The 27,457-nt window shown below is 47.5% G+C and overlaps 12 protein-coding genes across 12 annotated transcripts; 5 read left to right on the forward strand and 7 right to left on the reverse strand.

Annotated features, from left to right (window-relative positions):
• Nucleotides 1-366: 366 nt before the first annotated feature.
• Nucleotides 367-3,078, forward strand: SPPG_02251 (uncharacterized protein; the record flags this gene model as incomplete). Its single annotated transcript, XM_016750541.1, has 12 exons — nucleotides 367-604; nucleotides 650-678; nucleotides 743-874; nucleotides 934-1,087; nucleotides 1,146-1,150; nucleotides 1,228-1,415; nucleotides 1,476-1,630; nucleotides 1,692-1,877; nucleotides 1,935-2,051; nucleotides 2,114-2,221; nucleotides 2,286-2,582; nucleotides 2,648-3,078. 12 exons carry the CDS (start codon nucleotides 367-369, stop codon nucleotides 3,076-3,078), a joined length of 2,040 nt encoding a protein of 679 aa, XP_016611233.1.
• A 156-nt stretch (nucleotides 3,079-3,234) lies between these two features.
• SPPG_02252 (uncharacterized protein) lies at nucleotides 3,235-4,561 on the reverse strand (the record flags this gene model as incomplete). Its single annotated transcript, XM_016750542.1, has 5 exons — nucleotides 3,235-3,275; nucleotides 3,347-3,680; nucleotides 3,748-4,155; nucleotides 4,253-4,322; nucleotides 4,392-4,561. The coding sequence occupies 5 exons, from the start codon at nucleotides 4,559-4,561 to the stop codon at nucleotides 3,235-3,237; spliced, it is 1,023 nt and encodes a 340-aa protein (XP_016611234.1).
• Nucleotides 4,562-4,812: 251 nt separating this feature from the next.
• Nucleotides 4,813-5,757, reverse strand: SPPG_02253 (protein transporter TIM23; the record flags this gene model as incomplete). The annotated part of the gene is made up of 4 exons (XM_016750543.1): nucleotides 4,813-4,949; nucleotides 5,019-5,129; nucleotides 5,195-5,335; nucleotides 5,394-5,757. 4 exons carry the CDS (start codon nucleotides 5,755-5,757, stop codon nucleotides 4,813-4,815), a joined length of 753 nt encoding a protein of 250 aa, XP_016611235.1.
• A 164-nt stretch (nucleotides 5,758-5,921) lies between these two features.
• SPPG_02254 (uncharacterized protein) lies at nucleotides 5,922-8,326 on the forward strand. The gene is made up of 11 exons (XM_016750544.1): nucleotides 5,922-5,985; nucleotides 6,067-6,331; nucleotides 6,399-6,545; nucleotides 6,669-6,878; nucleotides 6,941-6,957; nucleotides 7,030-7,095; nucleotides 7,161-7,218; nucleotides 7,279-7,353; nucleotides 7,410-7,523; nucleotides 7,590-7,840; nucleotides 7,901-8,326. Exons 2-11 carry the CDS (start codon nucleotides 6,097-6,099, stop codon nucleotides 8,111-8,113), a joined length of 1,386 nt encoding a protein of 461 aa, XP_016611236.1. The 5' UTR covers nucleotides 5,922-5,985; nucleotides 6,067-6,096; the 3' UTR covers nucleotides 8,114-8,326.
• Nucleotides 8,208-10,249, reverse strand: SPPG_02255 (nucleotide sugar dehydrogenase). The gene is made up of 4 exons (XM_016750545.1): nucleotides 10,043-10,249; nucleotides 9,834-9,957; nucleotides 8,633-9,757; nucleotides 8,208-8,550 (listed from the first exon to the last, which is right to left on the reverse strand). Exons 2-4 carry the CDS (start codon nucleotides 9,880-9,882, stop codon nucleotides 8,327-8,329), a joined length of 1,398 nt encoding a protein of 465 aa, XP_016611237.1. The 5' UTR covers nucleotides 9,883-9,957; nucleotides 10,043-10,249; the 3' UTR covers nucleotides 8,208-8,326.
• Nucleotides 10,250-10,255: 6 nt separating this feature from the next.
• SPPG_02256 (magnesium and cobalt transporter CorA) lies at nucleotides 10,256-12,812 on the reverse strand. Its single transcript, XM_016750546.1, has 12 exons — nucleotides 12,426-12,812; nucleotides 12,222-12,296; nucleotides 12,085-12,161; nucleotides 11,909-12,004; nucleotides 11,767-11,848; nucleotides 11,658-11,703; nucleotides 11,223-11,586; nucleotides 11,053-11,152; nucleotides 10,716-10,993; nucleotides 10,568-10,658; nucleotides 10,478-10,505; nucleotides 10,256-10,412 (listed from the first exon to the last, which is right to left on the reverse strand). The coding sequence occupies exons 1-12, from the start codon at nucleotides 12,550-12,552 to the stop codon at nucleotides 10,334-10,336; spliced, it is 1,443 nt and encodes a 480-aa protein (XP_016611238.1). The 5' UTR covers nucleotides 12,553-12,812; the 3' UTR covers nucleotides 10,256-10,333.
• A 437-nt stretch (nucleotides 12,813-13,249) lies between these two features.
• Nucleotides 13,250-14,122, reverse strand: SPPG_02257 (uncharacterized protein). The gene is made up of 3 exons (XM_016750547.1): nucleotides 13,988-14,122; nucleotides 13,821-13,927; nucleotides 13,250-13,752 (listed from the first exon to the last, which is right to left on the reverse strand). The coding sequence occupies exons 1-3, from the start codon at nucleotides 14,071-14,073 to the stop codon at nucleotides 13,646-13,648; spliced, it is 300 nt and encodes a 99-aa protein (XP_016611239.1). The 5' UTR covers nucleotides 14,074-14,122; the 3' UTR covers nucleotides 13,250-13,645.
• Nucleotides 14,123-14,273: 151 nt separating this feature from the next.
• Nucleotides 14,274-17,198, forward strand: SPPG_02258 (uncharacterized protein; the record flags this gene model as incomplete). The annotated part of the gene is made up of 13 exons (XM_016750548.1): nucleotides 14,274-14,384; nucleotides 14,462-14,584; nucleotides 14,644-14,724; nucleotides 14,798-14,905; nucleotides 14,968-15,013; nucleotides 15,072-15,196; nucleotides 15,268-15,452; nucleotides 15,508-15,621; nucleotides 15,696-15,910; nucleotides 15,981-16,162; nucleotides 16,226-16,545; nucleotides 16,616-16,716; nucleotides 16,783-17,198. 13 exons carry the CDS (start codon nucleotides 14,274-14,276, stop codon nucleotides 17,196-17,198), a joined length of 2,127 nt encoding a protein of 708 aa, XP_016611240.1.
• Nucleotides 17,199-17,760: 562 nt separating this feature from the next.
• On the forward strand, nucleotides 17,761-19,962 carry SPPG_02259 (uncharacterized protein). Its single transcript, XM_016750549.1, has 9 exons — nucleotides 17,761-18,139; nucleotides 18,203-18,244; nucleotides 18,303-18,643; nucleotides 18,701-18,955; nucleotides 19,025-19,135; nucleotides 19,193-19,258; nucleotides 19,321-19,374; nucleotides 19,435-19,574; nucleotides 19,634-19,962. The coding sequence occupies exons 1-9, from the start codon at nucleotides 17,957-17,959 to the stop codon at nucleotides 19,741-19,743; spliced, it is 1,302 nt and encodes a 433-aa protein (XP_016611241.1). The 5' UTR covers nucleotides 17,761-17,956; the 3' UTR covers nucleotides 19,744-19,962.
• SPPG_02260 (uncharacterized protein) lies at nucleotides 19,805-21,340 on the reverse strand. The gene is made up of 7 exons (XM_016750550.1): nucleotides 21,134-21,340; nucleotides 20,978-21,069; nucleotides 20,642-20,907; nucleotides 20,323-20,578; nucleotides 20,188-20,253; nucleotides 20,030-20,128; nucleotides 19,805-19,966 (listed from the first exon to the last, which is right to left on the reverse strand). The coding sequence occupies exons 1-7, from the start codon at nucleotides 21,285-21,287 to the stop codon at nucleotides 19,919-19,921; spliced, it is 981 nt and encodes a 326-aa protein (XP_016611242.1). The 5' UTR covers nucleotides 21,288-21,340; the 3' UTR covers nucleotides 19,805-19,918.
• A 115-nt stretch (nucleotides 21,341-21,455) lies between these two features.
• Nucleotides 21,456-24,750, forward strand: SPPG_02261 (AAA family ATPase SEC18). The gene is made up of 11 exons (XM_016750551.1): nucleotides 21,456-21,833; nucleotides 21,931-22,081; nucleotides 22,152-22,632; nucleotides 22,695-22,867; nucleotides 22,934-23,068; nucleotides 23,129-23,596; nucleotides 23,664-23,745; nucleotides 23,813-23,946; nucleotides 24,009-24,075; nucleotides 24,144-24,223; nucleotides 24,285-24,750. Exons 1-11 carry the CDS (start codon nucleotides 21,622-21,624, stop codon nucleotides 24,612-24,614), a joined length of 2,313 nt encoding a protein of 770 aa, XP_016611243.1. The 5' UTR covers nucleotides 21,456-21,621; the 3' UTR covers nucleotides 24,615-24,750.
• Nucleotides 24,635-27,187, reverse strand: SPPG_02262 (uncharacterized protein). The gene is made up of 4 exons (XM_016750552.1): nucleotides 26,671-27,187; nucleotides 26,255-26,599; nucleotides 25,009-26,188; nucleotides 24,635-24,940 (listed from the first exon to the last, which is right to left on the reverse strand). The coding sequence occupies exons 1-4, from the start codon at nucleotides 26,831-26,833 to the stop codon at nucleotides 24,847-24,849; spliced, it is 1,782 nt and encodes a 593-aa protein (XP_016611244.1). The 5' UTR covers nucleotides 26,834-27,187; the 3' UTR covers nucleotides 24,635-24,846.
• Between the last annotated feature and the right edge of the window lie 270 nt (nucleotides 27,188-27,457).

The following is a 27,457-nucleotide window of genomic DNA, read 5'->3' on the forward strand; positions in this document are numbered from 1 at the left end:
TGCAGGAGACGTTTCGTGTTCAAGTTGGCTTGATTTGATACATAAAACAAGATCGTCCAGCCATGGACTGCACCTCTCAATCTAAAGAGTAGAGCCTGAGGTTGCGTGAATATTGACGACAAACAAAGAGATGGAAACTGAAAACTGCCCATCGTTGAGTGAAATGTCGTCGTCAAAGAGTAGATATCGCGCGTGACTCAGCGTGGAGTTCGGACACTAGTGTCATCAGATCCACCACGGTATTTCGCACCTTTTGGCCTCCAACGGTCAGTGCATGTCAAGATGGTGGCCATTCTAGGTACCTCAAAATGCGGACGAGGGGGTAAACAACGAGAATGGCATGTTATATGTCAGAGCATCCATGTTATGGCAAAGTTACATGGACTTGCAAGAACACTCCGCAAGTCGTCCACTAGTGCAGCCATATTGACACTGGATATGACCCAAAGCGTATCGGGGCTCTATTCGGGCGCTTCAAAGACCTCAGCAAACGTTCCTGTCACCCTTCGGCCATATCAAATTGATTGCATAGAGAAAAGTCTTGATATGCTGGAGAAGGGAACTAAGAGACAGGCATGTGCATATATTTATGTCGGCGGACCCGGTTTGGCTTTGTTTACCGAATAAATCTTGGTGACCATTTAGGTAGCCAGCCTTCCTGTCGGAAGTGGCAAAACAGTACGTTGGACTCTGCAACGCTGGTACACTCACCATGTTCTGATGTATGTCGTTGATCAATCAGACGATATTTTCACACCTTGTTCCCCGTATTCCGGCACCAAATCCCAAAGCAACAAAAACTCTATTGTTAGCACACCGTACAGAGCTGATTCAGCAAGCGAAAGACACTTTGAAATCCAGCAATCCCCAGCTGGTGAGAATCTCCTTTCCACCTCTGATCATCGATTCTGGATTGACATTTGCTCAAATCAGAAAGTGGATTTAGACGAAGCAAAGCGTACTGCGGATATGGATTCCGACGTTATTATTGCCTCAGTAGCCACCCTTGGTAGATCCGAAACTAATGGCGGGAAGTCAAAACGGCTACTTCGATACGATCCGTCGCTTTTCAAAGCGATCATCATAGGTTGGCATTTAGGTCTTTCGCGAATAAGTGACGCTTCTAATTTCTGTATCACTCATAGATGAGGTGTGTCCCCCCATGGACTGTATACTCACCAGAATGCTTATTAAACTCCTTGGTTCTTGGCCATTTGCGAAGCAAAGGCTCACCATGCCGCCGCACGTTCATATCAACGGATCCTCGAGCATTTTGGTGCTCACAAGTCGGAGACGAACGTTTTTGTGTGGGGATGCTCAGCAACTGTGCGCAGGCACGACGGGCTGGGACTAACGAACGCATTTGATGGTGTTGTCTGCCATCGGGATATAATAGATATGATAAACGAAGGCTGGTAAGAAAAGGTCTTTTCAGACTTCCTGAGCAAGTTTATTGGACACTTTTGCAATAATAGGTTATGTGACATGAAGGTGGAGAGCGTTTCAACTGACACTAGCCTGGATGGTATCGCGACCGGCTATGGGGATTTCGTAGTGAACCAATTAGCTGAAAAGGTGGATAACCCCGCCCGAAACAACTTGGTCGTACGACAGTACATAAATGTGAGAGGTAAGCGCTCAACCATGCTGAACCCCTTCCGAAAACAAGCCCATACCCTTCCCTTTTGTAGACAACGAGAATAGACGCTCGACTCTGGTCTTTGCTGCAAACGTACAGCATGTGAAGAATTTGGAGCGCTTATTCCAGGAGTCTGGGATAAATGCAAAAGGAGTGCATGGGGGCACACCGGCATTCGAACGACGTAACCTAATGCAAGACTTCAAGGCCCAGAAATTTCCTGTCCTTATCAATTGCGGTTGGTAAGGGTGTATTGTCAAGTGCTCAGTATGTGAAAGGTTAATACATAGTTCAGGAATCGTCACTGAGGGAGTGGACATACCTGCAATCGATTGCGTCATCCTAGCCCGTCCGACTCAATCCTCGGTACTTTTACAGCAAATGCTTGGGCGGGGTCTTAGAACATATCCAGGTATCTTTGATACGGGCTTGTAGTACGCACGGTTCTTAGAAATCCACTAATAAACTTAATAGGCAAGACTCACTGCCTTGTCATCGATATGGCTGACGTGATGAGTAGTCGTGCACGCATGGCTACGGTTCCTTCACTCATCGGTCTTGATCCGGCCTTTGACTTGGAAGGTGCGACAAACGGATCCACTCCAATGTGTGCTTACAGACACGCTCACATCTTCTTTGATGACAGGACTTAGCCTAAAAGAAGCTGTCCCGAAGTTGCAAAAATGGCGGAAAGACGTACCGAGCATACTTGACAAAGCCACAAGTTTCTCAGAAGCACAGGAACTCGCCCGGATGCAAAACAAGGACCCTACCGAACTTTGGTACAAGCCATTTGACAACCCATTTGACGTTGCAAACTTGGATGAGGAGGCTTGGGAATTGAATCAGCTCTCAAGGCACGCATGGGTACGGGTTGGCCCAAAAGAATGTGCCTTGGCATTTCCCCAAAAATATTACATTGTAATATCACAGAAAAAAAATGGTAATACTTCTAAGGGAATGCCGCGCGGGAAATTGCTTGCTGATTAACAAACAACGGTAACTCAGGCCAAAATTTCCAAGCTGTTAAACACCACACAAGGGTGCTGGTAGGAAAGGGGAAAGGTGGAGGACCCCTTTTCGTGACAAGGAAGGATCTGATATTAGAACATGACACTCTCTCCTACGCCATACGTGCTACGGACACATACGTCAGGCGTATGAGGTTGAGCAAGTGTGTCCTTCGGACTGCAGATTGGAGAAAAAAACCGGCCTCCGCAGCCCAGATCCAAGTATTGAAGAAGTTCAAGATCCAGGCTCCGAAGAAAGGGTGGCGGACAATCACGAAGGGACAAGCCGCGGACCTGATCACCCGGCGGAGACTTGGTGGACTGGGGAAATCTGAGGATGTTATTCGAAAGAGGCGAAAGGAAGAAAAAGCGAAGCAGCGCCTTGACCCGTTACATGGTGTAGTGGATACCGTGTCTAAAAGCTTTTAGTAGAGATCATTATTGGGATGGGTATTTTGATGTGTAGATATTTTGTATCATAATATGGGCTTGTTGCATATATCTTCTAAGCTGCTAAATAAAAGCGATAGTTGATAGCAGTTATATTCACATAACACGCACACAAAGCCAACACACTCTATCCTCTCACTTTGCCCGCATGGTGCGGATGGAGTTGAGAATCACATCTGCAAAGTAAACAACAGAGTCAGTCGTCACGTTCCAGCAATTCAAGCAAAGAGATGCTAAATAACCATACCATCCAGAAGGCTTCTCGCCAACGTCAGTCTGTCCAGGTTCTTCTGCACTTCTCCCGTGAGCCATGGCAAGAACTGGGAGTCCACCTCTCTCTCTACAGCGTCGTAAAAGTATCCGGAAGTCGTGAGCGACTGGAACACACTGGGCACCAAATTTTGCAGATAGCTTTGAGCAAAAGCCCTTGCGGCAATCTTTTCGGCCACTTCTTGCTTTTCTTTGAGTATTTTGATTTGCTCTGCTAGTCGTCGTTCTTTTTCTTCTGTTCGTCGGCGTTCAGCGTCCTCAAGGCGTTGAACTTCAGCCAATTCGGCGTTGCGGCGTTCTTCGAAATCAATCTTATCGAATGGACAAAGTGTGAATTTCGCGTAAAGTAGCTCGTGCAATGTAGATGAAATACCATACCTGATGTCTTTTGAGCATCTCCAACTCCTCCTCCTCGTGCACCTCCATCAAAGCCTGCTCAATTGTTTTCCCGACCAAGACTTCCAAAATAGGTTGCACCTCATAGTCAAAATCAAACAGTTCTCCCTCGTACACCTGCGTCGCGACATCCATTCCGCTTTTCTGCGGTATGTACAAAGGACTTGGTGCACGGTCCAAGAAGGCGTCGGTCTGGGTGGCAGCATACGCCTCGGGGACCTTGTCGCTGAGTTCTTCGAGATATAAATCTGTTTGAATGTCCATGTGTTTTCGGCCGGGAACGGGTTCGGGGGTACGAGTACGGCGCTGGGCTTCCGCTCGCTTTTTGGCACGGAGCCGGCGTTTGAGGTCATTTTGACGTTCGATTTCGACGGGATCGGGTTGATTACGCTGTTATAAGTAGGAATTGATGACTAGAGTTTAATTTCATATTCCTTTGCTTGTTTTCTCTTGAACCGTTACTTTGCTTGGCACACTGTTTTCTTACCAGAGGAAGCGTTGGAGCGGCATATGTGCTTCCTCGGTGGATGCGGCGATCGTACATAATGTTTACCGCACTGCCAAAATTGTCATGAGGTCGCTGACATTACTACACAAATGACCCGCTCGTAATAGCTTAAACTCACGATGGCCTTTCTTCAATCTCACTTGGTTCTCGGTACTTTTTCCTGGCTGCTTGGACGGCCCGGGGCTCAGATGCAAAGGAATAAGCCCCACCATCCTGTTGTCTGATGGCAGTCTGAGTTTGGCCCCCTCTGGAGAGAGGAGGCGGTACGGCCGATTCTGTAGCTAACATGGACAAGAAAGCTGTTGGTGAATGGCAGCAACAGTCTTGCAAACGATCTGAAATGGTACACAGTTGAAATGTCGGTGCTGAGATAATTAAAATCTATTCGGTTATGTAAGCAACTAATCCAGGTCCAACGACCAACTGCGCGATGAGAAGCCCTGTGAGCTCCGTACCCTGAACCCTCACACACCCACCTATATAAACATTGAATCCTAGTTAGGGCGGACATCTACCCTCCCCTTACGTCACTGACTACTCTACGCAGATGCTGCGGGTTGGCCTCGTCCCACCGTTGGCAGACGCAGGCCATCCGTTCTCAACTTATCCCACAAACCGTAAGAGCCCACTACACTAGCGAGTATGGAACCTGTCAAAAATGCAGGTCGCAGACCAGCTTTAAAATGCAGAATACGAGTTAGTTTCCTACACGTCGGTAACACACGTGTACCAAAGCAAGCGTTACCTGTCGACTTGAAGATGAATCCAGACGTAAACGCAGCAGAAATATGGTTGATATAGTCAGATTCTCCTCTTATCATCTCAAAGGCGTTGTCAAGTAGTGCCCATCCCATTGCTGTAAATGAAAATATTTAGCAACTTTTGCGTGTATAGGTACCAATCTGCACGCCGAGTACTTACTCAGAATGCCCATAGAGTTTGCCGCCCATGGACCATAACGTGTGGTCTGATTGAGTACACTGTTCATTCTAACCTTGAATGTTGGTACCTGTGCGGTACGCAAACCTCTCAAGGCACCGTATACACCTCCCCCAGATAGACCTGCATTGCGACATTAGGACGAGTTCAGAATCTGGCCAAATAGCAACGTCTTACATACCACCCAGATATGCGGTTCCAACACCATACAAGAGTTTATCATAGTTTGTTCTCATTGGCAGCGGACCAAAGGTTCCTGTTTGGCGTTCCGTCGGCGGAAGTCCGAAAGGGTTGTCCGCCAAGTACAGCAGCTCAACGTCGTCTTGTGGGACGGGTGCAAGCTTCTGCTTTACATTGTTAAGGTCTGGGCCTGCTGAACCAAGGTCTGCCAGCATGTCGGAAACGGTTATTGCTTGCATGGAGGAAGATTGGGAAGGGTAGGAGTGAGGAAGGTCGGATGTGGTTGCTGTGCTGGACACGTCGGTGGAAGAAGTGGGAGTGGGCTCTGAAGCCTGTTGTCCACCGAAACCAAACCAAGAAGGCATGATGATGAACGAGTCTTGTGCGTTTGAAGCAGATGAAAAAAACAAAACAAAAAGTCGGAGCTGCGAAAACTGCTTTGAAAGTCGAATGGAAAATCGCCCTGCACGTGAGTCATCAAATGTCCCCGCGTTTCCACTGGCAACCGATCACTTACTTCGGACGCTACCTTTTGGGGAGATCAACGGCGGGTTTCTGCTCATCTGCGAGGACCTTTTGGGAGCTATCCCCAGGTACGTGACGAGAAGGAAAGCAAGGAGCAACGCCCAACCGAGATTTGGACTGATCTTGCCGGGATGGCTTGGCCAATTTAGTTGTAGAGGCCCGCGCTGCCGATTGCAACAATGTCGTCGCAGGGCGAGAATGCAGAAGCAGCCACTGGCATGCAAGCCAATGATACCACAACCCCAACTTCAGAATCTCGCGATCCAGCCTACTTTCATTACTATGCCCAATTCGTACACCAGCAAAACATGTTGCAAGACAATGTCCGAACATCCGCTTATCATTCGGCAATAATTGTGAACGGACCTACCATGTTCAGAGACAAGGATGTACTGGATGTCGGGGCGGGAAGTGGTTCGTTTTGAAGATGTATTTAAAGAATGATCAAGCAGTGTACTTACGACACTCGGCGTGGACCCAGGCATCTTGTCCTATTTCGCAGTTCAAGCGGGCGCCAAAAAAGTGTATGCCGTTGAAGCTAGTTCGATGGCTCAGAAGATTCGAAAAATGGTTGATACGTCGGAAACAAAGAACCCATGGATGAAAGACAAGATCGAAGTCATCTCATGTAGGTGCAAGATCGTATGACTTGGAATCCGGGTGTGAAAAGATCTCGGGGAGGGTTGATCTGGCTCTGTTCGTTGACCAACGCAAAAGATGAATCCTGTTTTTGTATGTGCGCATTCGATAGCCAAGCTCGAAGATGCGGAACTGCCCCAGGTTGACACTTTGATTAGCGAGCCAATTGGCGTATTACTCGTTCACGAACGCATGATCGAGTCTTACTTGCTGGCGCGAGATCGCTTTTTGAAACCGGGCGGAGCAATGGTGCCATCGGCGGGAACGATCTACCTTGCACCTTTCACTGATGCCACTTTGTGGACACAAACCATGTCAAAAGGTACTTTGAGTGTGTTCGATTTTGATGGTAGATCTCTTGTATCTTAACAGATTGCTTTCTAGTCCGATTTTGGGAGCAGGTAACGCAGCACGTCATCTGCATCTTTTAATCGCGTCCGATTATGGTGTGTGAACCCCATGATTCTTCATAGTCAAATTTTTACGGGGTAGATTTCAGTCCCCTCAGCAGCGAAGCAAAGGATGAGATCTTTGGACAGGTACTTTGACAAGTCGTTTGAGACTGGCAAGTTTCTCTTAATGATTTATTCAATTGTCATTCCAGCCTGTAGTAGGAAACTTTGATCACCGCATATTATTGGCCCCACCTGTTTCGCACCATGGTAGGTTGATAGCTTTTTCTAGTCGAAATTACCACCTGCGTAACCATGCTATTCATCCAGTTGATTTTCAAACCATATCCGTGCCGGAGCTGCAAGACATAGTGATACCTTTTACTTGGAAAGTTCCTTTCACCGGTAAATGTCATCGAGCTTGATAAATCACCGAGTCATTACTAATATCGGCTTTACAGGTCTCATCCATGGAATTGCTGGATGGTTTGACATTAATCTTGGTGGACTGATCTTGACAACTGCACCACATGCGGAGCGAACACATTGGCAGCAGGTCCGGTTTCTTCTGAAAGGTAACCCACACTATGCTAGGGATGGCGAAACTGGACTGTACTGACCACATATAATGTCCTATTCAGAACCTGTCGCTGTAAATGCATACCAAACCATAAAAGGTTGGATGCGACTAACGGTGAACACATCTAGATCATATGATGTTATTGCTGAGCTAGCATTGGGTGAAGATGCCCAGCTGTCCGATCCACGAACATCATCTGCCGAGAGAGTTGCAGACCTACGACTCACGCCAGCTGGGGCTGGAGCGCGGCGAGGACAGTGGGCTTTGCACGAGCAGACATATATGTATGATCAAGGATTAGACTACTCCAAGGTATGTGTGCATGACGTTGAAGAGTTTGGAAATTTAATTCATTTTCTGTTATCTTTGCAGCCAGAGTTCTTGGCCATGTATTCACCAGAAAACGCGAGTACCGAAGCAGGAAACGTGCTAGGTTTGACTACAGACCCATTAAGCGGTCTGAATGCCGGTGGTGTAGCGACTCCTGGTCTTGGATGGGCAGATAGTGGACTAGAGAGCTTACTTGATCCAGCTATGGAAATCGAGACTGGAGAGGGGGCGGGGGCCGATATGGCTGATCTTTGAGAATAGGGGAGGCTAGTCGAATGGCAAAGCGACTGAAGGGACTCGTGAAAGTGCGTGGTCGCATCGTATAAATAGGATCTCTGAGGATATTGACAAACTTGACACAAAGAACAGTGCATAATATTTACGTTTTTGACTATTAAGTTAAAGACCCCATCTACAGAATTACAGCTTTGGTTTATGATATACTACATTTAAACAGATACTGCTCGGTTACACTTGACGGCCAATGACTTCCACTTGAAAACCAATGTTTTGCAGTTTCTTGGTATCAAGGAACAAGCGTCCGTCGAAGATGAAGGCGGGTTTGTGCATGTTATTGTAAACTCTTTGGTAATCCAGAGTCTTGAACTCGTCCCATTCGGTCAGGACGACAATAGCATCTGCATTTTTAGCGGCTTCGTAGGGATCGTGGAAGATGGTCACGCTTTTCTTGTCTGAGGGGAAAAATACCACAGATTGTAGTCAGCACTCTGGTATGCCTGATGCACGGAATACAAAAAGTATCATGTAACTTACATTGCTCGGGGGTAGCGATTCCCGGTTCGCACAGATCCATCTCAATCTGCGCGTCCTCTACTTTCGGATCATAAATATGGATATTGGCCTTCTCCTGAATAAAATGCTTGACGAGAGTAATAGCAGCGGACTCCCGTGTATCGCCGGTATTCTTTTTGAATGCAAAACCAAACACTGCCAAGTTTTTGTTTGTAAGGGTATTAAAGAGGCGCTTGACGATGCGTTCGAGGAAGCGAGATTTCTGGTACTCATTCATGGTGACCACTTGCTTCCAATATTCGGCAACTTCAGGGAGGTGCAAGCTTTCACTGAGGTAGACAAGGTTAAGGATGTCTTTTTGGAAACAGCTTCCTCCGAAGCCTACAGAGGCTTTGAGGAATTTGGGGCCGATACGAGAATCGAGACCGCATGCGTAAGCAACCTCATCCACGTCTGCCCCTGTTGCTTCGCAAATGGCTGAAAGGGCATTGATGCTGGAGATGCGTTGAGCGAGGAGGGCGTTTGCCGCGAGCTTGGAGAGTTCCGAGGACCATAAGCCCATTGTGATGATTTTCTCCTTGGGAACCCAGTTTGCGTAGACGTCTGCAAGAACATTTTGTGCTTTGATACCTTCTGGTGTTTGTAGCGATCCGATAAGGACCCGATCTGGATACATCAAGTCCGGAATAGCTGTCCCCTCTGCCAGGAATTCTGGGTTTGACAGGATATCGAAGCGGATTCCGTCACGAGAATTTGCCTCGAGAATGGCCCGCATACTTTCAGCTGTGCGACAGGGAACAGTTGATTTTTCAATGACAATTTTGGAGCTGGTAGCTACTTGAGCGATGCGACGTGTAGCTGATTCGACATAAGCCAGGTCAGCGGCGAAACCAGCGCCGATGCCCGACTTTTTTGTCGGTGTGTTTACAGAGACAAAGATCAAATCCGCCTCTTGGATAGCCTGGTCAACCTCAGAGGAGAAGAATAGATTCCGTCCGCGGCAGGCGAATACTACATCATCCAGACCAGGCTCGTAGATAGGGAGGTTATCAGAGTTCCAAGCAGCAATACGGTCTTCGTTTAGGTCTACGATAGTGACTGTGACAGTGGGGCATTTGTATGCAATTACGGCGCAAGTTGGCCCGCCTATGTGAAAGAGTTTTAGACATTCATCAAGAGAAGCCGGACGGCTGTTGCCAGACACACATTGCCCAACACGTACCAACGTAACCCGCACCGATACAGCAGATCTTGAGGTTTTCCTTGGTCATTTTTCAAAATTCCAAACAAATGCAGGACAACAGGTCTCGTTTACAAAGCAGGGAAACTCGAGCCAGCGAGTCAAGCTGTACCAAAGACAATAAGCAACGCTAAATAACGGAATGAACGCAAACGTACGTCAACACGTATCCGCAGCACCCGACAACTTACCAAATGTCGTAAACAACCGATAGTGCCCTATCACTCGCAAACAAACCCGGCAAGTCCGTAGAAGGCTGAAAGGGAGGAGGATGGCAGTGGAAACCGGGAAAAGAAGGAAGGGAAGGAAGGGAAAAAGAAGATGCCTTCCATAGCCTCCTCCTTCCGTAATCCAAAAAACGTTCTTTTGACCGCTTAAAACAAACACGCGGCAGGCCGCTTGGCTCTCCGTTATCCAAAAAAGTCTTAATTTTTGTTTGCAGCGGGATTCGAACCCCTGAGTTTATTACATTATGCTAAGCGCTATCTACGACCTATCCAGCCCATGTATCTGAACAGGACCACCATGACGGCTACCATGCTCGCCGTAATTATCCAGAATCTAACAAAAGAAATGGCCATAATTCAGTAAAGACAAACAATTAGAATGAACGGGAGCTCGCTTACCCGTAAACACCCAATCTCCAATGGAGTTCTACGGACATCCAATGATTTACTGATGGTCCATCAAGAGAATCACAAAGTTATAAAACATACCTGGAAAATAATCGAAGTTCATACCAAACACACCAGCCAAGAAGGATATGGGAAGGAACACCAACGAAACAACTGCAAGTGTTTTCATAGCCTAATGTCGCGTCATTCAGCTTACGCTGATAGTACTGTGAAGGCAACGACGCCCTACCTCGTTTGTAGAGTGTGACACAATGTTGAAGATCAAGTCAATCAGGTGTCTTGCGTCCGATTCGTAACTCTCTAGGCCATCCACGACAGTATTTACATGGTCTTTAACGTCTCCCAAATAGGTTTTCGTTAGCTTGGAAATGAAGGGTTGGGGAGGGGGAGAGACGTCGACAGTTGGGGCAAAGTGCTTGCCGTTCTCACGGAGCGTAACAACAAGATTCTTGGTTGGCATTAGAGTGCGGCGGAGAACGCCCAGCTCCTTGGCTATGACGTGCAACTCTGAAAGATGGCGCATTGAGGACCGATCTTCTTTTGCAACACGGGCGCATATGTATTACCTTGTGTTGCTTCTGCCTTTGGATCTTTGAAAACAAGCGTTTCCATAAGGTCCAACAGATGCTTATATGCATTCAAGATTGGGAAAAAATGATCGGTAACCTAATTACAAGAGCTCAACAAGTGAGCAAGTATGAACCTTGAAGTCTACATTTCACCTCTACATCCTCACCGTATCCATCAATGAAAAGAGCAAAAAGCTCGCATCCTCCGAGTCTCGCAAAACAGTTCCCACCTCTCCCAGACGGGTGTAAATTGGCGCCGTCACTTTCTGTCCTTCATGCTGAAAGATGGACAACACGATTCCTTCTCGCAGCAAAAAAAAGTTTGTTTGCTCGATGGTAATCTCGGGACGAGTTTGCATAGAGGGCCAGCTGTCCACTTTTGGTCGATTTGGGAAGAGGGGAGTCCGATAAATTGACTGGGCGGGCCGTGACGAGCTACTCGTCTCGTTGTCTGATTCCATATCATTGTCCTCCAAGGTGGTAAGAATCATGCTCACGTAGATATGATTGTCGTACCAGTCGGCTTTGATTCTGGTTGATATACGTCAATGAGATTAATCTGTGTTGAGTCACATCCATCACGACTCGAAACAAGTACGTACGCTTGCGGGAAATGGAATACATCCTCTACAGCCAATGGATGCAGCTCTAGTACAATGATACCTTAGCTTACGTGTCTCAGTACGTGAAGACAACTTCTTCAAACCGTACTATATTTCTCGGCGACCTGCTTGATGACCGTATAGTTGACACCGCGTATGTCTATCCATCTTACTTTACTCCATGAAGGTCGCTGTACAGCCAAATCATAAATCGTGCGAAAGCAACTCGTCTGACTGGAAACAAGTCACACCTGGTTGCGTAAGAACTCTGCCAAGGAGGCCGGATCGAGATCGTGAATTTCCATTTTAATGGCAGAATAATCTACTACTCTGACAGTCACGTCTTCCTACATAATAGGTCCGTGTAGAACCTTGTAAGATCCGGCTGTCGTGACAAGCATCCTTGCCGTATTTCAGCCGTCCTCACCTTGAACAGAGCCTCCAATGTCGGATTAGGAACCTTGACATCAATACCAGGCGGGGCGCCCGGCACTCGCATATTTGCTGCTCTCGACAATATTTTAGACTGCAGCACACGGGCAAGCCCATTTTTACGATACCCACCCTGCAAGTCCGATACCATGCTTCTAGCCGTTAAGAGAGACCGTATTTTTCGTTTTAGACGGCTTCTTCGCGAGCCTAGGTATAGGACATCGGACATGATGATGAGCTAGTAGATCGAGAGATATATTTCATATGGAGGAGTACAGCGTATATTGCGATAAAGTCCTAGAGTGAATGCTATTTATAGAACTGGTTTTTGCTCACGTTTTTTCGGGCCCTCTTCCTCCGGGGTGATCTCCACCGCTACGGAATCAGGAACTTCCTCTTCCTCATTCTCACGAGCACGGTCGAGCAGGGGTGCTGTTTCCGATGGACTTTGTCCTGGGTCCATTGTCTACAGATGGTTGACAAGCCCAAACTCGAGCTTGCATGATGTAAGTGCTCATTAAACCCAGTTTTGACATGATGCTAAGCCTCGCGATCTGAACTTTTGGTCGCCGATCGCCAGCGTTTGGTGCGCAGCAATTGCTCTCGCCGTAAGTTTTCCTTTCCAAAGACGGAAGTTTCATTGTAAATAAGGATGCAGAAATAGTCCAGTTAATCAAGATGCAGACATGCGACTCGACCGACCAGCGCTCGAAACCCGAAAATGCAAAATATTAGGAAAAGACCATGGACAAGCTGGAACGGGATGGAAGCGACCTGCAGGGACCCACTGAAGCCTGCGGGTGGAGGTAGGGCAGAGGAACAGATTTAAGCACAAGTTATTCTTTTTGATATGGTCATAAACTACCTTCGATCATCCATTCCGTCATTTTCTAAAGGACATGCAGCTTTTGAAAGAGATGAACCCTGTAAGGATGTCGAAAAAAATGCATAACACTGCAAAAAATCATTCGTACTTTGAAAAATAGAGTCCATTCCCTTCATGACAGAATTGGCAGATCAAATGTCCTAGCCGGCGCTAGCGGGTCCTGGACTTGCATCCCAAAAATCTCATGGTTGTTATGATTTTTTGTAAAGAGGGCGCAAACTTGGGACTCGAGCCATGCAAAGGTTGGAGGGGAAAGGCAGTCAGAGACAAAAGGACATGTATTCCGGGATTGGCCGGATCTCCGTATCGTTCCATGGCCGGATGGTTGTCTTTCCTCCAGTTACAGATTTCTGTAATCATTTGCGCATGACCATTGTAAAAGATATTTCATAATCTCCCATGAGCGCGCCGACCGTAAGCAGATGATGAAGCTTCCCATAACGGCCAGCCCTGATCATGTCTCGACCACCCACAGTGGCAGCAGGTTTGAATCTCCAACCACTTTCCTCAAAATTGTATAGTAATTCCATGATGTCTTGATTTGTGAATCACAACATTTCCCAGTTAAGAAAAACGTTAAGATGGTATTCGTCCTTCCCAGCACCTCAACATAACCTTGGCGTCTATCTATCCGAATCCATTTGCACTGTACAATCCTCCCAATCCCGACTCAAAGCTCGCTGGAGCTTGGCCGGGTCTCCGCTAGTTGTTTGATGCGGGCCTCAACTTCGCCTTCCGAGAGGTTCTCTAGAGTTACCTTACGTTCCTGTCCCAACGCTACATCGTATCATGGAGTTAAGGCCCAGCGGTTTAACCATCCTTGGTAGGGTAACAGTAAAACTCACCATAACGGCCAAATGCCCTCGCCTCAATTCCCGAAGCCTCCCGGATAAGGATTGGCAAGGTAGGGTTTGCGTCTTTGATTGCAGAGTATTGTTTCAAGATGAAGTCCCTATAACCGATAATGAGCAAACTAGACTTTGAGGTGCGACCGCTAAGTACTGAGCGCTACCTTGTTCCCTTGCTTCCAGCTGACGTCTGGCAGAGGTGAATACGGAGCTCTTTGAGGTTCTTGGTAAGTGGTGTGCGCCAGGACATTGTGGAAGGTCAATGGATTCGTTCCAATCCCAAAGCCCGTTGGTTGCTCTGAATTGGCAACGCGCGAGGTACTGCGCCATCAATGCTATGACAACAGACTTCATTCAATTCACATTCCAACCGATTCGGTGATCGGCTCGCGTCAGCTTCTGAGACAGACCGCTCTATCGGCCTCTGTTTGCGTTCAACTCGCCAAGATGATGTCGCCAGAGGCAGAGGCGTCCGCCCCGGACTGGCTAATACGGAGAGGATCCAGTGCACGTCCTGCTCTCAAGGAGAAAGTTGTTGCTATTTACGAGGCATTTCTAAAAGTATGGGTTGCCCAATCATAGTCTGGAGTTGACGCTGAAGGACACAGCTGACTGCATGGTCTTACGTTGATAACAAGGGAGACGACCCTAGCATTGGAAACCCAAACTTTTGGGACGAGTTTTTCTTGCTCAAAGTCAATGTTGATTACCTTACTGTCGCCTTATCGTCGCTGTCAGAAGCGCAGCTGTTGGCCATCAAGGCAAGTCAGTGGTTGCAAATGCCTATGAAATTATGGTAATGTTGATGCTCAGAATGTAGGATAGCATAAACAACATTTTTGTCCACGCCATTGACGCGATGCTGGACGAGTATCCAACCCGTCAGATACATGCGATGGAGGTAAGACGCGCCTGTGTATCTCCTACTGAGCAAAACAATATTTTCCAAACCCACATTGTCGGTTCGCTATCAGACTCTACACACTTTATTGCGGAACATTTTTGCGAAGAAGTTTCATAATTTCAGCTTTGACGTCATCAATGTGTTGACGGGCCTTGATCAGGCGGATGCAACCTTCAGAGTGTGTGATAAGTGTGTTCTGGATGCGATCCTCAGCCTTTGATTGACTGTACAACACTGCAGACGCTTGTGGCAGCCATTGATGATCGACTTCTGACCGGTGAATCAGGTATGGCGCATGAAGATGTTTCTCCTCGGCCAGGACGTAATCATGATGCTGCATTCAGCTCAGGTTCGCGGGGCGGCCTTGCAGCTCACAATAACAATCGTCACTGGATCCGATAATATCAGTCAAAATTCCGTGTTAAATGACTATTTTATGATCCACGATGTTTTCGACAGTCTTACAAAGGTACGCTAGCAGACGGCTTTTGGAGGCATCTGTTTGCCAACTGATTCTTTCCTTTGCACATTCAAGAATAGATCATGACGGACTTTACGACACATCAACTGGCCTTCGATGCAGCTGTCCTCCTCACCCTTTTATGCAATTACAACAAGTACGAGTCGAATAATCCGTATTTAAATCGTCTGGCAAAGCTCGACGACCAAAACGTAATCACCAGCGCCGCGCATATAGTATCTCGCGCGAGTCAGGACTGTCGCAAGTAGGATTTCATCTAGTCAAGTCCAATTTAAATATCGACTTGACGATTCTCCTAGGATATATATGGAAACTAGACAGGATGCCGATACTACACCAGGCAGCATACGCGTTCTCTCATACCTTACCGGAGCCGTCTGGGGCCAGACATCAAAGCCTCTTGACGAAGCAGGGTATGTTTTCAGCGGATTAAGTCGCTCTCGACTGCATACATGCATGAGCACTCATCACTCGAACGGCCAGAAAGACTTCGTCGACAGGTGTTCCTTTTGCTACTCTACGAATTTGCATATGCCAACGAAAAGTTTGTTGATCATCTTGGGTCATCGCTTGCGAAAGCTGCCACGTCAGGGAATGGACCGAGCCGTCAAGGTCTCGTAACGTCGGCCACGAATCTGTATTCGGCTAGTACCATTCCTCCCGAATCACAACAAAGTGAAGGGGAGGAAAACAGTCTTACAGGTACCAGCCCCATGGTGCGTCAGTCTACCTTTACAATGAACTAACCTTTGACACCGTTTGTGGTCCCCAGCCTGTGCTCTCATAGATTTTGTTTCTTTCGCTTCGTATCTCTTCCAAAATAACCATGATACAAAGTCTGCCATATACAGCAAACTATCGTTGCTGATATTGACTTGCTTAACTGAGAATAGTGGACTCTGTGGGCAAATGTTGGATGATAATCTTGCGGTAAAGGTTAGGCTATGTCGCCAGGTATGTTAAGAGGATTTTGATTAAGACAGCTTTGGGCATCAGTCTGAACCGAAGCGAGCGTAGAAGCCACCATACCTACCCAATATAATGGACCAACCACGGCCACTAGCATGCGCCATTCTCGACGTTGTTGTAACATTCATGAGACACAACCTATCCAAAAAGCTGCAAGCAGATTCATATGCATACTCGCTCGGCATTGTCGAACGGATTATATGTCAGAGCCGCGGCTTGAAAGTTCGGCTTCCGTACCATTGGAACGAACTTTGGCTGGCCGTGATGACAGTGGTTCAGTTTGTGGCAAGGCAAGAAAGTACTCTTCAGAGTCACACGGGCATCGCTGGACTTATCTTGCAGATATTTGCAATGCTGAATCTCGCAATGTATGTTGCAAAGTGTTTCTGTGCCGCCTTGGTAGTTCTAACCCAACCCCGACCCTTGTTCTCATACCAGAACATATGGGGACACTTTCCTGCCTGATCCGGCAAGCTACGATAATCTCTACTATGAGGTGGTGCGAAATGCCGAATACCTGACGACGTTGAATCGCATCGGTAGGTACCCATGCTGTCCTCAGTCTATAAACCGCATCACGCATGATCTGATTCCTGAAATCGTAGCAACTCGTGAGCTGAACTCTGACACGCCACCACCATCACCATTTCGTAATCCTTCTCTGCGAAACATTACGCGAAGTCCCGCTGGCAGTCCCCGGAATAGCATGTCCTCGATCTTTGTATCAGCCTTGCAAGCGAAACAAGGCGTCCCAATGTCCGCGAGCGATTTTCGAAATATTGAAGCCATCATCAATCATATGCTACCGAAGATTGAGCAGTATGGCGGAAAAGCAGCGAGTCTCACAAGTCAAGATATAGTGACTATCATCCGCGCGAACTATGATACACTGGAGCTCGTTAGTTTGGATGGAGTGGATTCTTATATGCGATACGATGGTGCGGGCGTGTATGTAGAGCAAGCGTTTTTTCGTGGATTAGTCAGGATCGTGGCTGCAGACTTTCGGGAGATGGGGCGATAGTTGAGTTTTAGATATTTGTTTAATTATTGAAAAAATGCTGACTACCGATAGAACTAAAGACTGCAGTCTGGGCTCATCTATCAGATCAAAGTGCAGAATATAAGTTCCCTCAAATGTTGAAGCCTTGTGCCCGCATGCAATCCTGATGCGCTTTGATAAGGTCCCCACATTTCTCTTCTCCATGCTCAAAAACACACTCGTCTCGTGCTTTCCGTGTGTCTGGGCAAGCACAGCAAGGCTTGCACTTGGGTTTCCCCTCGGTCGACGTTGAGGTGGCCGAAGGAGTTGCGGGAACCGGGAAGCTTGTGACGGGTTTGGACTCAGAGGCACCCATGTTTGGAAAGCTATTATATTAAATTTATAAATATTGTCCTGATGCCGGTCGTAAAGCTTTCTACTCGACCCGAAGCATTCCTTTGTCTTTGGGATTGGGATCTAAACGATATTTGCAATTTGGGTGACAAATTCCGAACTTTGATGATGACTCATCCAAGGAACCAGAAGATGCCGGTTCGAGCCTAGAAACTGGACAAGCGCGTGTCCGAACGTCGGTTTTCCCAGCAGGTACGTGTTGCTTTTGAAAACAAGATTGCCATCTGTCAACCACCCGGCGAGCGGTTTGGACTAGCCGCCCCATCCAGCGTATCAACGCACCAGTCTTCTTGCTGAATTCCCTTGCGTTATTACGGCAGTCAAGTGCTTGTGCTGCCTCTCCCACGTTCCCAATCAGTGATCTAGGCAGTTGGGAAACGCGAGCCATGCCCCCGATCGAGCCCTCAACATGGGTGGTCTACGCTGTCAACTTTTCCATGGTGATTGCCTTGGTCCTTTTTGTGAGCGCACTGCGGGACATATTGGTCGTCTTGCGCGACTGGTGTGGCTTTGGCGATACTAAGACCTACGAAGAAGAGTATGAAGGAGATTCCGTGACTGTAAGTCAGGTATCCAGTCAAGACCCGTCGAAATGCATCCCATGAGTCGATCTGATAGAATTCCGGTAGCAGGAAACAGCGGGTATCACTCAGACGGAGAACGCATTCAATATGGTATGCCGAATACCTCTAGGTTTGCCTTGTCGGGAGCTGTTTCTCACAGTTTCATTAGCATGCCAACAAAAGCCCCATCAGCCCGGAAGAGCGAATACCAATGCTGGAGAGACAAGTTGCGGAGCTGCAACGGAGATTATTCGAATTGGAACGCAACGCCAACATACCGGCTTGTGCTGCAGCAGGCACCGGTGTTGGCCCCGCCATGCCTGCTGGATTCGCACCTCCACCGCCACCACCCCCTCCTCCTATTGTGCAGAGTTCAAAGGATCCGGTCCCATTGAAGCAGTCTAATGGCAAACCGAAAGGTACTCATGAGGAAGCGGCCGCGGCGCCATCCATGCAGGATGTTCTGAGAGAACTATTCCAATCACAGCGCAAAGTGGTTCAGTTGGTCAGGTAAGGCGATACATTTCTTATGAATGCATTAGTATGTCTTCTCATATTTCCATGCAGTAGCCCTCGCAAAAATTACCTACACAAGCGGCTGGGTGGCATGAAACCTGTCAACTCTCCTTTGCGAAAGAGTACGACTGCACAATGGTTGACGGAAAAACCTACCGGTCGCTTGGACGCTCCTTCCCAATCAAAGGCACTCCAGAGTTTGAAGGCCATTGCCTCTCAGGTCGCGACTGCATATGAAGTGAAGGATTCTGGTATCATCGCAGAGCGTGAGAACGCTGCAGTACACCTCGAAATGGACAGAGCAGGGTAGAGTAGCAATCCATATTCTCTATTGCCGTTTCTGATATACTGACAGAGGAAGCTGTCTTAATGTAGTGTTACTACACCACCTCTGATTGCTAATTCGGCGGAGAGCCATTGCCTAGTCAATGACAGCTGCAATGTAGATGATCCTCTCGAGGGTTTTACTCAAGTGGACGATAACAGGTACTGTACGTTTAGGAGATCGCCATATCCAGTTTGCATGCTTACAAGCGACGATAGCAGCGACGATAGTCCACGACCCGACGGTGTATCGAGGCAGGGACTATCTGAACAAAAAATGGGAAGGTGTGCTGAAATTTAAATGTGGGCATATGTTTGACCTTGTCTCACGGTTGTCCTCTATCTAGTAATAAAGAAAATAGCCTTCCAAGCAAATTGGCTGCTCCCCAGAAGCATCCTTTGTGAGTACAGGAGGGAGCACGTTCTTAGAGGTTGTATTGACATGCTCGTCTTTCACTCAGCATGGAAGGCGATCTTGCCAAAGATATTGCGTTGGTTCGACTTCGAAAGACGAACATTCCTAGGTCACCTGGTGGAACGACGCTAATCCCTCAGCGTAGGACCCCACCACGGCCGATTACTAGTTCCACCGAACATGCATGTACGTGATGTTTTGGGCAGTTTAAGACCTTGATCTGGACTAAGTGGCGCGCATTGCAGTCATATCCTTGAAAGAAAAGTTCAACCAAGCTTACCCGCGCCGAGACGAGGATGAAGGTCGTACCGTGTCTCATGTCGATGATGGTCAGGTAGAGGATCCGTTTGCGTAACCAAGATGATTTGAGAAATCTTGAATATCAAAAGAAAAGCGAAATGTGCTAAGGTCCACCGTCCCTTTCCGTCTTGACGAATTATACTATGGTTCGAACATCAGGATCCTGCAAGTGCAAGCACATAACATCGTCAACTGAAAGTTGCAATCTATAATTATGTTGCTTCATCTCTTTACGTGTACAATGAAAGCAAAGCATCTGCTACATATGATTGACGCAGCTGAGAGGAAAAGTGTAAGAAGTCCTGGTACTGGTATCTTAAACTTACTATGGGACGACTTACATCGTTTATGATATGCTCAAGCTCCTCGGACGTGGAGGAGGGTGAGGCTTGACTGTCGCGATTTAGGACCCGCACCATCCTTTGTTTGACTTGATCTTTCTATAGGAATAGGTCAATATCTGGATTGTTTATGGCGGACATCGTTTACAATGCATTACCGTTTCCGTGACCTCCGCTAATGTATACGCGTTGCCGAAAGCTTGCAAAGATGTGAACGTCCTGGCCTGGCGTAGATTGGATCCGCAAAACTAAATGACTGGGACAAGCAGGATCTTGACATGATGGAAACCTACCAGCTTATCTACAGGTGGGAATGATCCTGACACCTTCGGCTCCTGCACATACTTGATCGCACAAACCATATCATGCGCCGCATCCAAAAACTTCAGCCATTGCGCGCTTTTGGCGGAAATGAATTCCTGCACCGTTGTCGAATCATCGAACTGTGGCGCGCTGGTCAAACAGACATGGTCGATGATATTGAGGATAGGACCAGGTTTTTGTGCAGAGTCAATTCCATTGAGCCATGAGAACATTTTACGGATTGCTCTGGAGGGTGGAGTTATCATGACAAGGCCATATAATGCTAGAAGATAGGGATTTCGTTCTTACCCATTTACTAAGGATGCCCCTTCTCGCCACGACGGTACGGTTGTGGGGTAAAAGATTAGTTGCACATCAGAGAAGACAAGAAACGCAGACGGTGGTAATCTGGTTTCTTCTGGTTTCGGCGGGATAAGTTTTATGACGCTGGAGTGGTCTATGATAAAGTACGTAAAAGTGGAGGGGATGGAGTCCTGATCGTCTGCATTATCTGGTCCAAATTCGGCCAGAAGGGCACGGCTGCCTTTATAGTACCCGGAAAAAAGTCGAAAGCGCTATATTATGTTTGCGATGATTAGGGCTATTATCTGCAGATCCAAACATGCCGTAGTTGTTTCTCCTAACCTGACGGGTTACGGCCGTCTCTCGTTGTGCTTTAGCATCTCCACTTTCCCTTGGAGCAAAATGTAGTTGTAATGTAGAGCCAGTCTCATCGTCTGTCCAGGCAGTACTTTCAGATATGGTCTACAAGCCGCTCTTTTGTGCTCACATATGCTTCACCTTTTACGTCTGGTAAACCAAAGCAGGCTAGACCCGCGAACAACAGCTCACAAGGAAATCGTGATGGCTCGGCACCTGAACTGCTATCGCCTTCAGTAAACACATCCAGGGCTCTTAGCCATGGCTGCGCTCTCAGAAACAAGTTAACGTCCATGGAAGCAGCGTCTTAAACTGAGCTCCAAGCTGACGTTCATCTCGTATGGCTCCGCTTGGTGGCCGTCCGAAATGTTCGAACTTTCAAACCGCGTCTGTCATGTGATGTCATGTGCTCAGCCGTGGCGCGGGGTTTGTGGCGGGATCCGATACACCGTAAGCACACGCTTGGTTTCACCTGCTGCTGTCCATTCGCCATTAGGCTGGTTTCATCTGTGCGGAATTCTTCACGTTTCGGCGACATTGTTCACTAGATACCATTCGCCATTGAGTCTATCAAATACTGCTGTTGGGATTAGGACTCTTCCTACTTCAAAAGACTACTGACGAACGACATGTCTCGTCAACCATTTATGTCCAATGGTCCGTATACCCCATCCTCGCCCTCTGCAACGAGAGGTGATGCGCGAGGTTACCCAACCTTGCGGGTAGCCAAGTCGCCAAACGAAAGCATGGCTAGGACGAACTGTGTTTTTTTGCACCCGCGGGACATGGACCCGTCGACACGCTACCTGACCATAGAGGACCAGTTTGCATTCACCGTGAGGTTCGTGTTTTGTCACCGCGCAATTTGAAAGTCATCGTCATTTGGATAAGCGCGTGCATCGCAGTCACAACTGATACTTGTACATCACCGCTCACAGATTCAGTGATGTTGTGACTCCAGGAGAGATTGGGACCACTCTCTTTCACCGAAGATATGCTGCATTATCATTGAATCAGGATGTCCGGGTACGACCGTATGATCCATTCATTGAGAATGTCAACTCCTATCTCGGAAGTATCAGTCTCCAGGTAAGGTGTCATCACCTTCAAATGAGTACATGACACGTCCAAGCAGTTTCTGATTTGGCTTTGTGCCCAGATCGACTTTCTGCGAAAGACAATGGAATCAGCAGAGCATTACGATATCACAGAAATGCAGCAGATATTACTCAACTCTTTTGATGGGCAAATATTCGCCGAAGGGCAGACTTTCAATTTTGACTTCCACGGGACCGATCTGCTGGCGGAGGTGGCCGCTGTAAATCTGGTCGATTTTGATGCACTTAAAAGTGGAAACGCTGGTCAAACGTCAGGTCAATCGAGTGGAAATCGATTTAGACGTGGAATTTTGATGAAGCAGACAACGATTCAAATAGCAAAGGCTAGCACATCCTCCATTAAACTGAAAGGCGGTGCGAAGGGAGCTGCTCCAAATGCGCTGCTACAGCCCAATTTCAAGTTTGAAGACTTGGGTATTGGTGGACTTGATACCGAGTTCAGCCAGATTTTCCGTCGTGCATTTGCCTCTCGCATCTTTCCTCCATCAATTGTGGAAAAGTTGGGTATTCAACACGTCAAAGGTTCGTGTTGTGTTGACAAAACAAAGGGCTTTCATCGCCAAAGATTGACCATTATAGTCTAGGTATACTGTTGTATGGGCCTCCCGGTACTGGTAAGACCTTGATGGCTAGACAAATCGGCAAAATGTTGAATGCACGTGAACCACAAATTGTGAACGGTCCCGAAATCCTGAACAAGTACGTTGGTCAGTCGGAAGAGAATATACGTAAACTATTTGCTGCTGCGGAGCAAGAAGTACGTATTGATGCGGCGCTGGTTGTAAGGGTATAGTTGTCTTTATTGACATGTCTCCTCTTGTAGTATAAACAAAGAGGAGAGGAGAGCTCTCTTCATATCATTATTTTTGATGAATTGGACGCAATCTGTAAACAGCGTGGATCGAAAAATGATGGTACTGGAGTGGGTGATTCGATTGTCAACCAGTTGCTGTCCAAGGTAATGTAGCTACAGCCATTCATTAGTCCTTGCGAATTTCCACTAATGACATTGCATTAGATGGATGGTGTTGAGCAACTGAACAACATTCTCATCATCGGCATGACAAATCGTCTTGACATGATTGATGAGGCGCTTCTCCGACCGGGGCGACTGGAGATTCACATGGAAATCAACTTGCCAGACGAGAATGGGCGATTGCAGATTTTGAATGTGCACACTGCAAGAATGCGTCAACATGATTTGCTAGAGCACGACGTTGATCTCAAAGAGTTGGCCAGCCTGACGAAGAATTTCAGCGGTGCTGAAATAGCAGGTTTAATCAAAAGCGCCAGTTCCTTCTCGTTCAACCGACACATCAAGATTGGGGCGACTGCGGCGGTCAATCCAGACTATGATAAGATGAAAGTAGCTAGAGACGATTTTCTTCTTGCCTTGGACGAAGTACATCCGTCTTTCGGTGTGTCGGAGACTGAATTGAAACAGTGCGTAACGAACGGTATTTTCAAATTTGGGAACCATGTAGAGGTATGTGTCTGCTACATGTCTTGGGCACAGAGTGATGGGGACTAGAGCGTTTCAACCTATAAACTAGCGGATCTTGTCAGACGGTCAATTGTTCATTGGGCAAGTTCGGAATAGTAAACGGACGCCGTTGGTGTCAGTTCTCCTACATGGTTCGTTCGGATCTCCTTCTGATTTGAGCCCCACTTTACAGACGTTGACATCTTGGCTATGTTCCAGGACCATCAGGAAGCGGGAAAACAGCGCTAGCTGCCACAATTGCAATGGCCAGCGACTTCCCTTTCATCAAGTTGATCTCTCCGGAAAGTATGGTTGGGTTTACAGAGCAGGCTAAGATGAATCACATCAACAAGGTGCGTAGGAGGATCTATCGTGATTGTTAGCTGCCTCCTCATTATCCCTTTTCTCTTCCTAGATATTCAATGATGCACACCGCTCAGAGTTCAGTGTTATCGTGATCGACTCTATTGAGCGGATATTGGGTATGGATTATCTGCCGAGCTTTTCGGGTACTGGCAGCTACTCATTTACAATTTTTTATAACTTGTAGATTGGGTCGCAATCGGTCCTCGATTTTCAAATACGGTGCTACAAACACTACTGGTTTTGATGAAGAAGGCACCACAAAAGGTTGAACGCAAGTTGTAACGATATTGGAACGCACCTAATTTACACTCCATTGCTCTTGCAGAATCACCGGTTACTTATTCTCGCCACCACCAGCCAACGGCATGTCTTGCAACAGATGGATATGGCGGATGTATTCGATGCATCTATCTACGTCCCAAACATTACAGATCTGGATTCGGTGGATCTGTTACTTCAAGAGCTAAAGACATTTACTGATTCTGAACGTCGGCGCGCCATCGATACACTGCGGGCATCCGGCATTGAGGCCCGTGGGATCTCAATTGGGATAAAGAAGCTACTGATGATTACAGAAATGGCGAGCCAGGATGTGGACAAGGTGGATAAGTTTGTCTATACGCTGACGGATGAGGGATCTGGGGGTGCACGATAGAGCGCAGAACAGGGGCGGGCTCAACAGGACTCGGAAATGTTTTATTCTCTTTTAAAATGTTTGAAAATGATATACATAGATTCCATGCAGTGACTATCATGCAGTTGACTATCACGCAGGCAATCTTACAAAGAGTACTTGCAGGCCTATTGTGATCTACATAACAGAAGTGCTGCTACGACATCTAAGTATGGCTCGTCCCATCTACCTAGCCTTATATACTGGACATCTCCTACTGAGTGTTTCTCACGCAGTTGTACGGGAAATACCCTTCTGCGCGGGTTGTGTGGTTAAACCCTTTGGCCCAACCATCGGCAAACATTTCACTAACACACGTAGCAGAAAAGGATCAGTAATAGAACAGCAAGAAACTTTGAGGTTATCAGCAACTCACCGAACATAAACCACGTCGTTGGGTGAGATGGTGATTTCATCACGGGCATTGTGCTCTGGCACAAACAGCACAGCGCCCACATGAGGAAGTCCTCGACGACGAGGGTCCTCATCGGAAAACGAATTCGGCTGACTTGCCACAGAAAGAGCCGAAAGGGGCCGACTTGAATCACGAGCGGGGGCTGCCGCTACAGTCATTGGAGGAGGAGTAGCACTGATTGGAGGAATGTATGATACACGAACAGGAGCGCTACCAGGTCCACTAGCAGGCACAGGAGGCAAAGCTTTTGCGGTCTGCTGGCCATTCGCGACGCTCACGTTGAGCACGGTATGTTCTGTCTTTTCAGAGGGGATCCAAAAAGACTTTCTTCCCGTCCTCTTCCGCTGAATAGCCATTATAGCAACTCCCGCTGCTACCAATCCTACAGCACCTCCAACGGTGCCTCCTACAATCGCACCCACATTTGAGCTTGTACTTGATGTACTTGTGTCTTGCTTTCCCGTATTGTTGCTGTTGGGGGCAGTGCCGTTTGACGGTGTTGATACAGGGACAGGTGCCGGTGGTGGCGCTGTGCCAGATGAAATATCGCCTACAGCCAGGACATCAGTGGTCCATTTTTTCGAGTTTGTGTTGTAGAAATAGATTCTGGTGTCATTTGCATAGGATCTGCCTTCTGGCGTGCGGATATCGTAGCCTCCGTAGATGATCAGATGTTGACCGGCTCCGTGCATGACTGAATCAAAGCGGCGGGTAGGTTGGTTTAATTCCAACATAGTAGCCTCGGTGCTGGCGGAAAGCTGTTCCCAAATCAAGGTATTTGGATCGAGAACCCACAAGTCATTGAGAGGTCCATTGCCATTGTGGCCTCCAAAAATATAAAAGCGACCATTCAATCCTATGCACGTAGTGCGCGAACGAACGGCCGGTACACCGCTGACGGAGTTGAGATTTACTTGAATCGACAAATCGCGGTACTCTCTTGTCTCAATGTTAATTGACCGTACGATCCTGTTGACTTGCCCACTTCGAAGTCCTCCAAAGATGATAAACGTGGTCGAATTGATCGCTGCAGCGCAAGGACTGTTGCCAAAGATGGGTAGACTTCCGGCTAGATCAATCCTGCGAGCTTGAAATGGGGATATCGTCAGATCGATGGCGACGACTTCATCGCGATAGCCCTCTTGAATTTTAAACGATACGGAATAAGAGAAACGCAAAGAATATCAAGAAATCACCGAAAGCCTACCACTTCCGTTTCCAGCGTAAAGGTACATTGTGCTCCCCAACAAAACGGAACCAACATCCCAGCGGTCCCTAAGCGGGACTCCTCCAAGGATGATAGGAACCTGTTGAATGCCCTGCGGATTAGCAGGATCAATGACTGCCATGCTGGCAGAGAGGGCTGTATCATTGTTGCCAAGTCCGCCAACACAGTATGCTTTTTGGGCGTAGAATTGACACGCTGAGTCGGAGAGCGGGATGGTCAAGGTGGGTGCTATCACTGTAGTGTTTGGCGTGAAACCATTGTCACCGCTAATAGAGACGATTTGCCTCTGTGGACCATTAATACGATCCTCGGTAATGTTGGCGTCTGCCACAATCAAATCAAGCTTTTTTCAGCAAGGTGCCCTCCACGAAAACAATGAATCACAGGAAACTCACTAAAGTCTTGCCAGCCGCCAATGACCATAAAACTGCGCGGTCCGCTCTGCACGATGGAATGCCCACCTCTACCAGGTAGAATGTCCACAGGACCCGCTTGGACCAGCGCAGCGAGCACCAAAAGTGCGGCCACAAATTGAAGATACTGCCTCCCTTGGGCCATAGTCTACACACACGCACTCTCAACCGAAAGGACAAGGGGAAGCAAAGGTTGGGGGACGACGGAGCGACGGGGGGAGGCAAGATTTAAAATCACTACAAAACGAACTTTCTTTTTCTTTTTTGGTACATCGGCGGATCTCGCCGGAAACGCCCAAATTTCTTCCATTTTGAGTCAATTTCCTGCCGTTTTGCTTTGCGAATTGCGACGACGTTTTGGGGCTTTCTTGGTAAGATCTTACAAAGACAGTTGAAATTGGGCTGAGCGTTTGCACTCCGTCTGCTGACTGGAAAGACCTCCGGAAATCTCCGTTTTCTTTTGTTAATAAGCGATTGGAAACCTGTTTCATTCCGAAACATTGGGTTTTTTCATTTGCTTTACAAGAGTGTGATTTCTTATTCTGGGGGTTGATGCTTTGGTTGCAGTGTCGGTATACTGCCATGCAGCAACTCATGCATGGCTCCTGCATGGCTCATGTATTCACCGTGTGTCGTCGCTCAGAGTTGGGGGAAATGAGGAACTGTAGGAATTCGACGTTGCTCGTCAGCAACATTGTGGATTCTTTTTACATTGTGCAAATGTGTAAGCACTATCAGGTATACCTAGCTTTCTGTTCCAGACAGCAAG

The sequence above is a fragment of the Spizellomyces punctatus genome, assembly GCF_000182565.1.
Source record: "Spizellomyces punctatus DAOM BR117 chromosome Unknown supercont1.3, whole genome shotgun sequence".
Lineage (NCBI taxonomy): Eukaryota > Fungi > Chytridiomycota > Chytridiomycetes > Spizellomycetales > Spizellomycetaceae > Spizellomyces > Spizellomyces punctatus.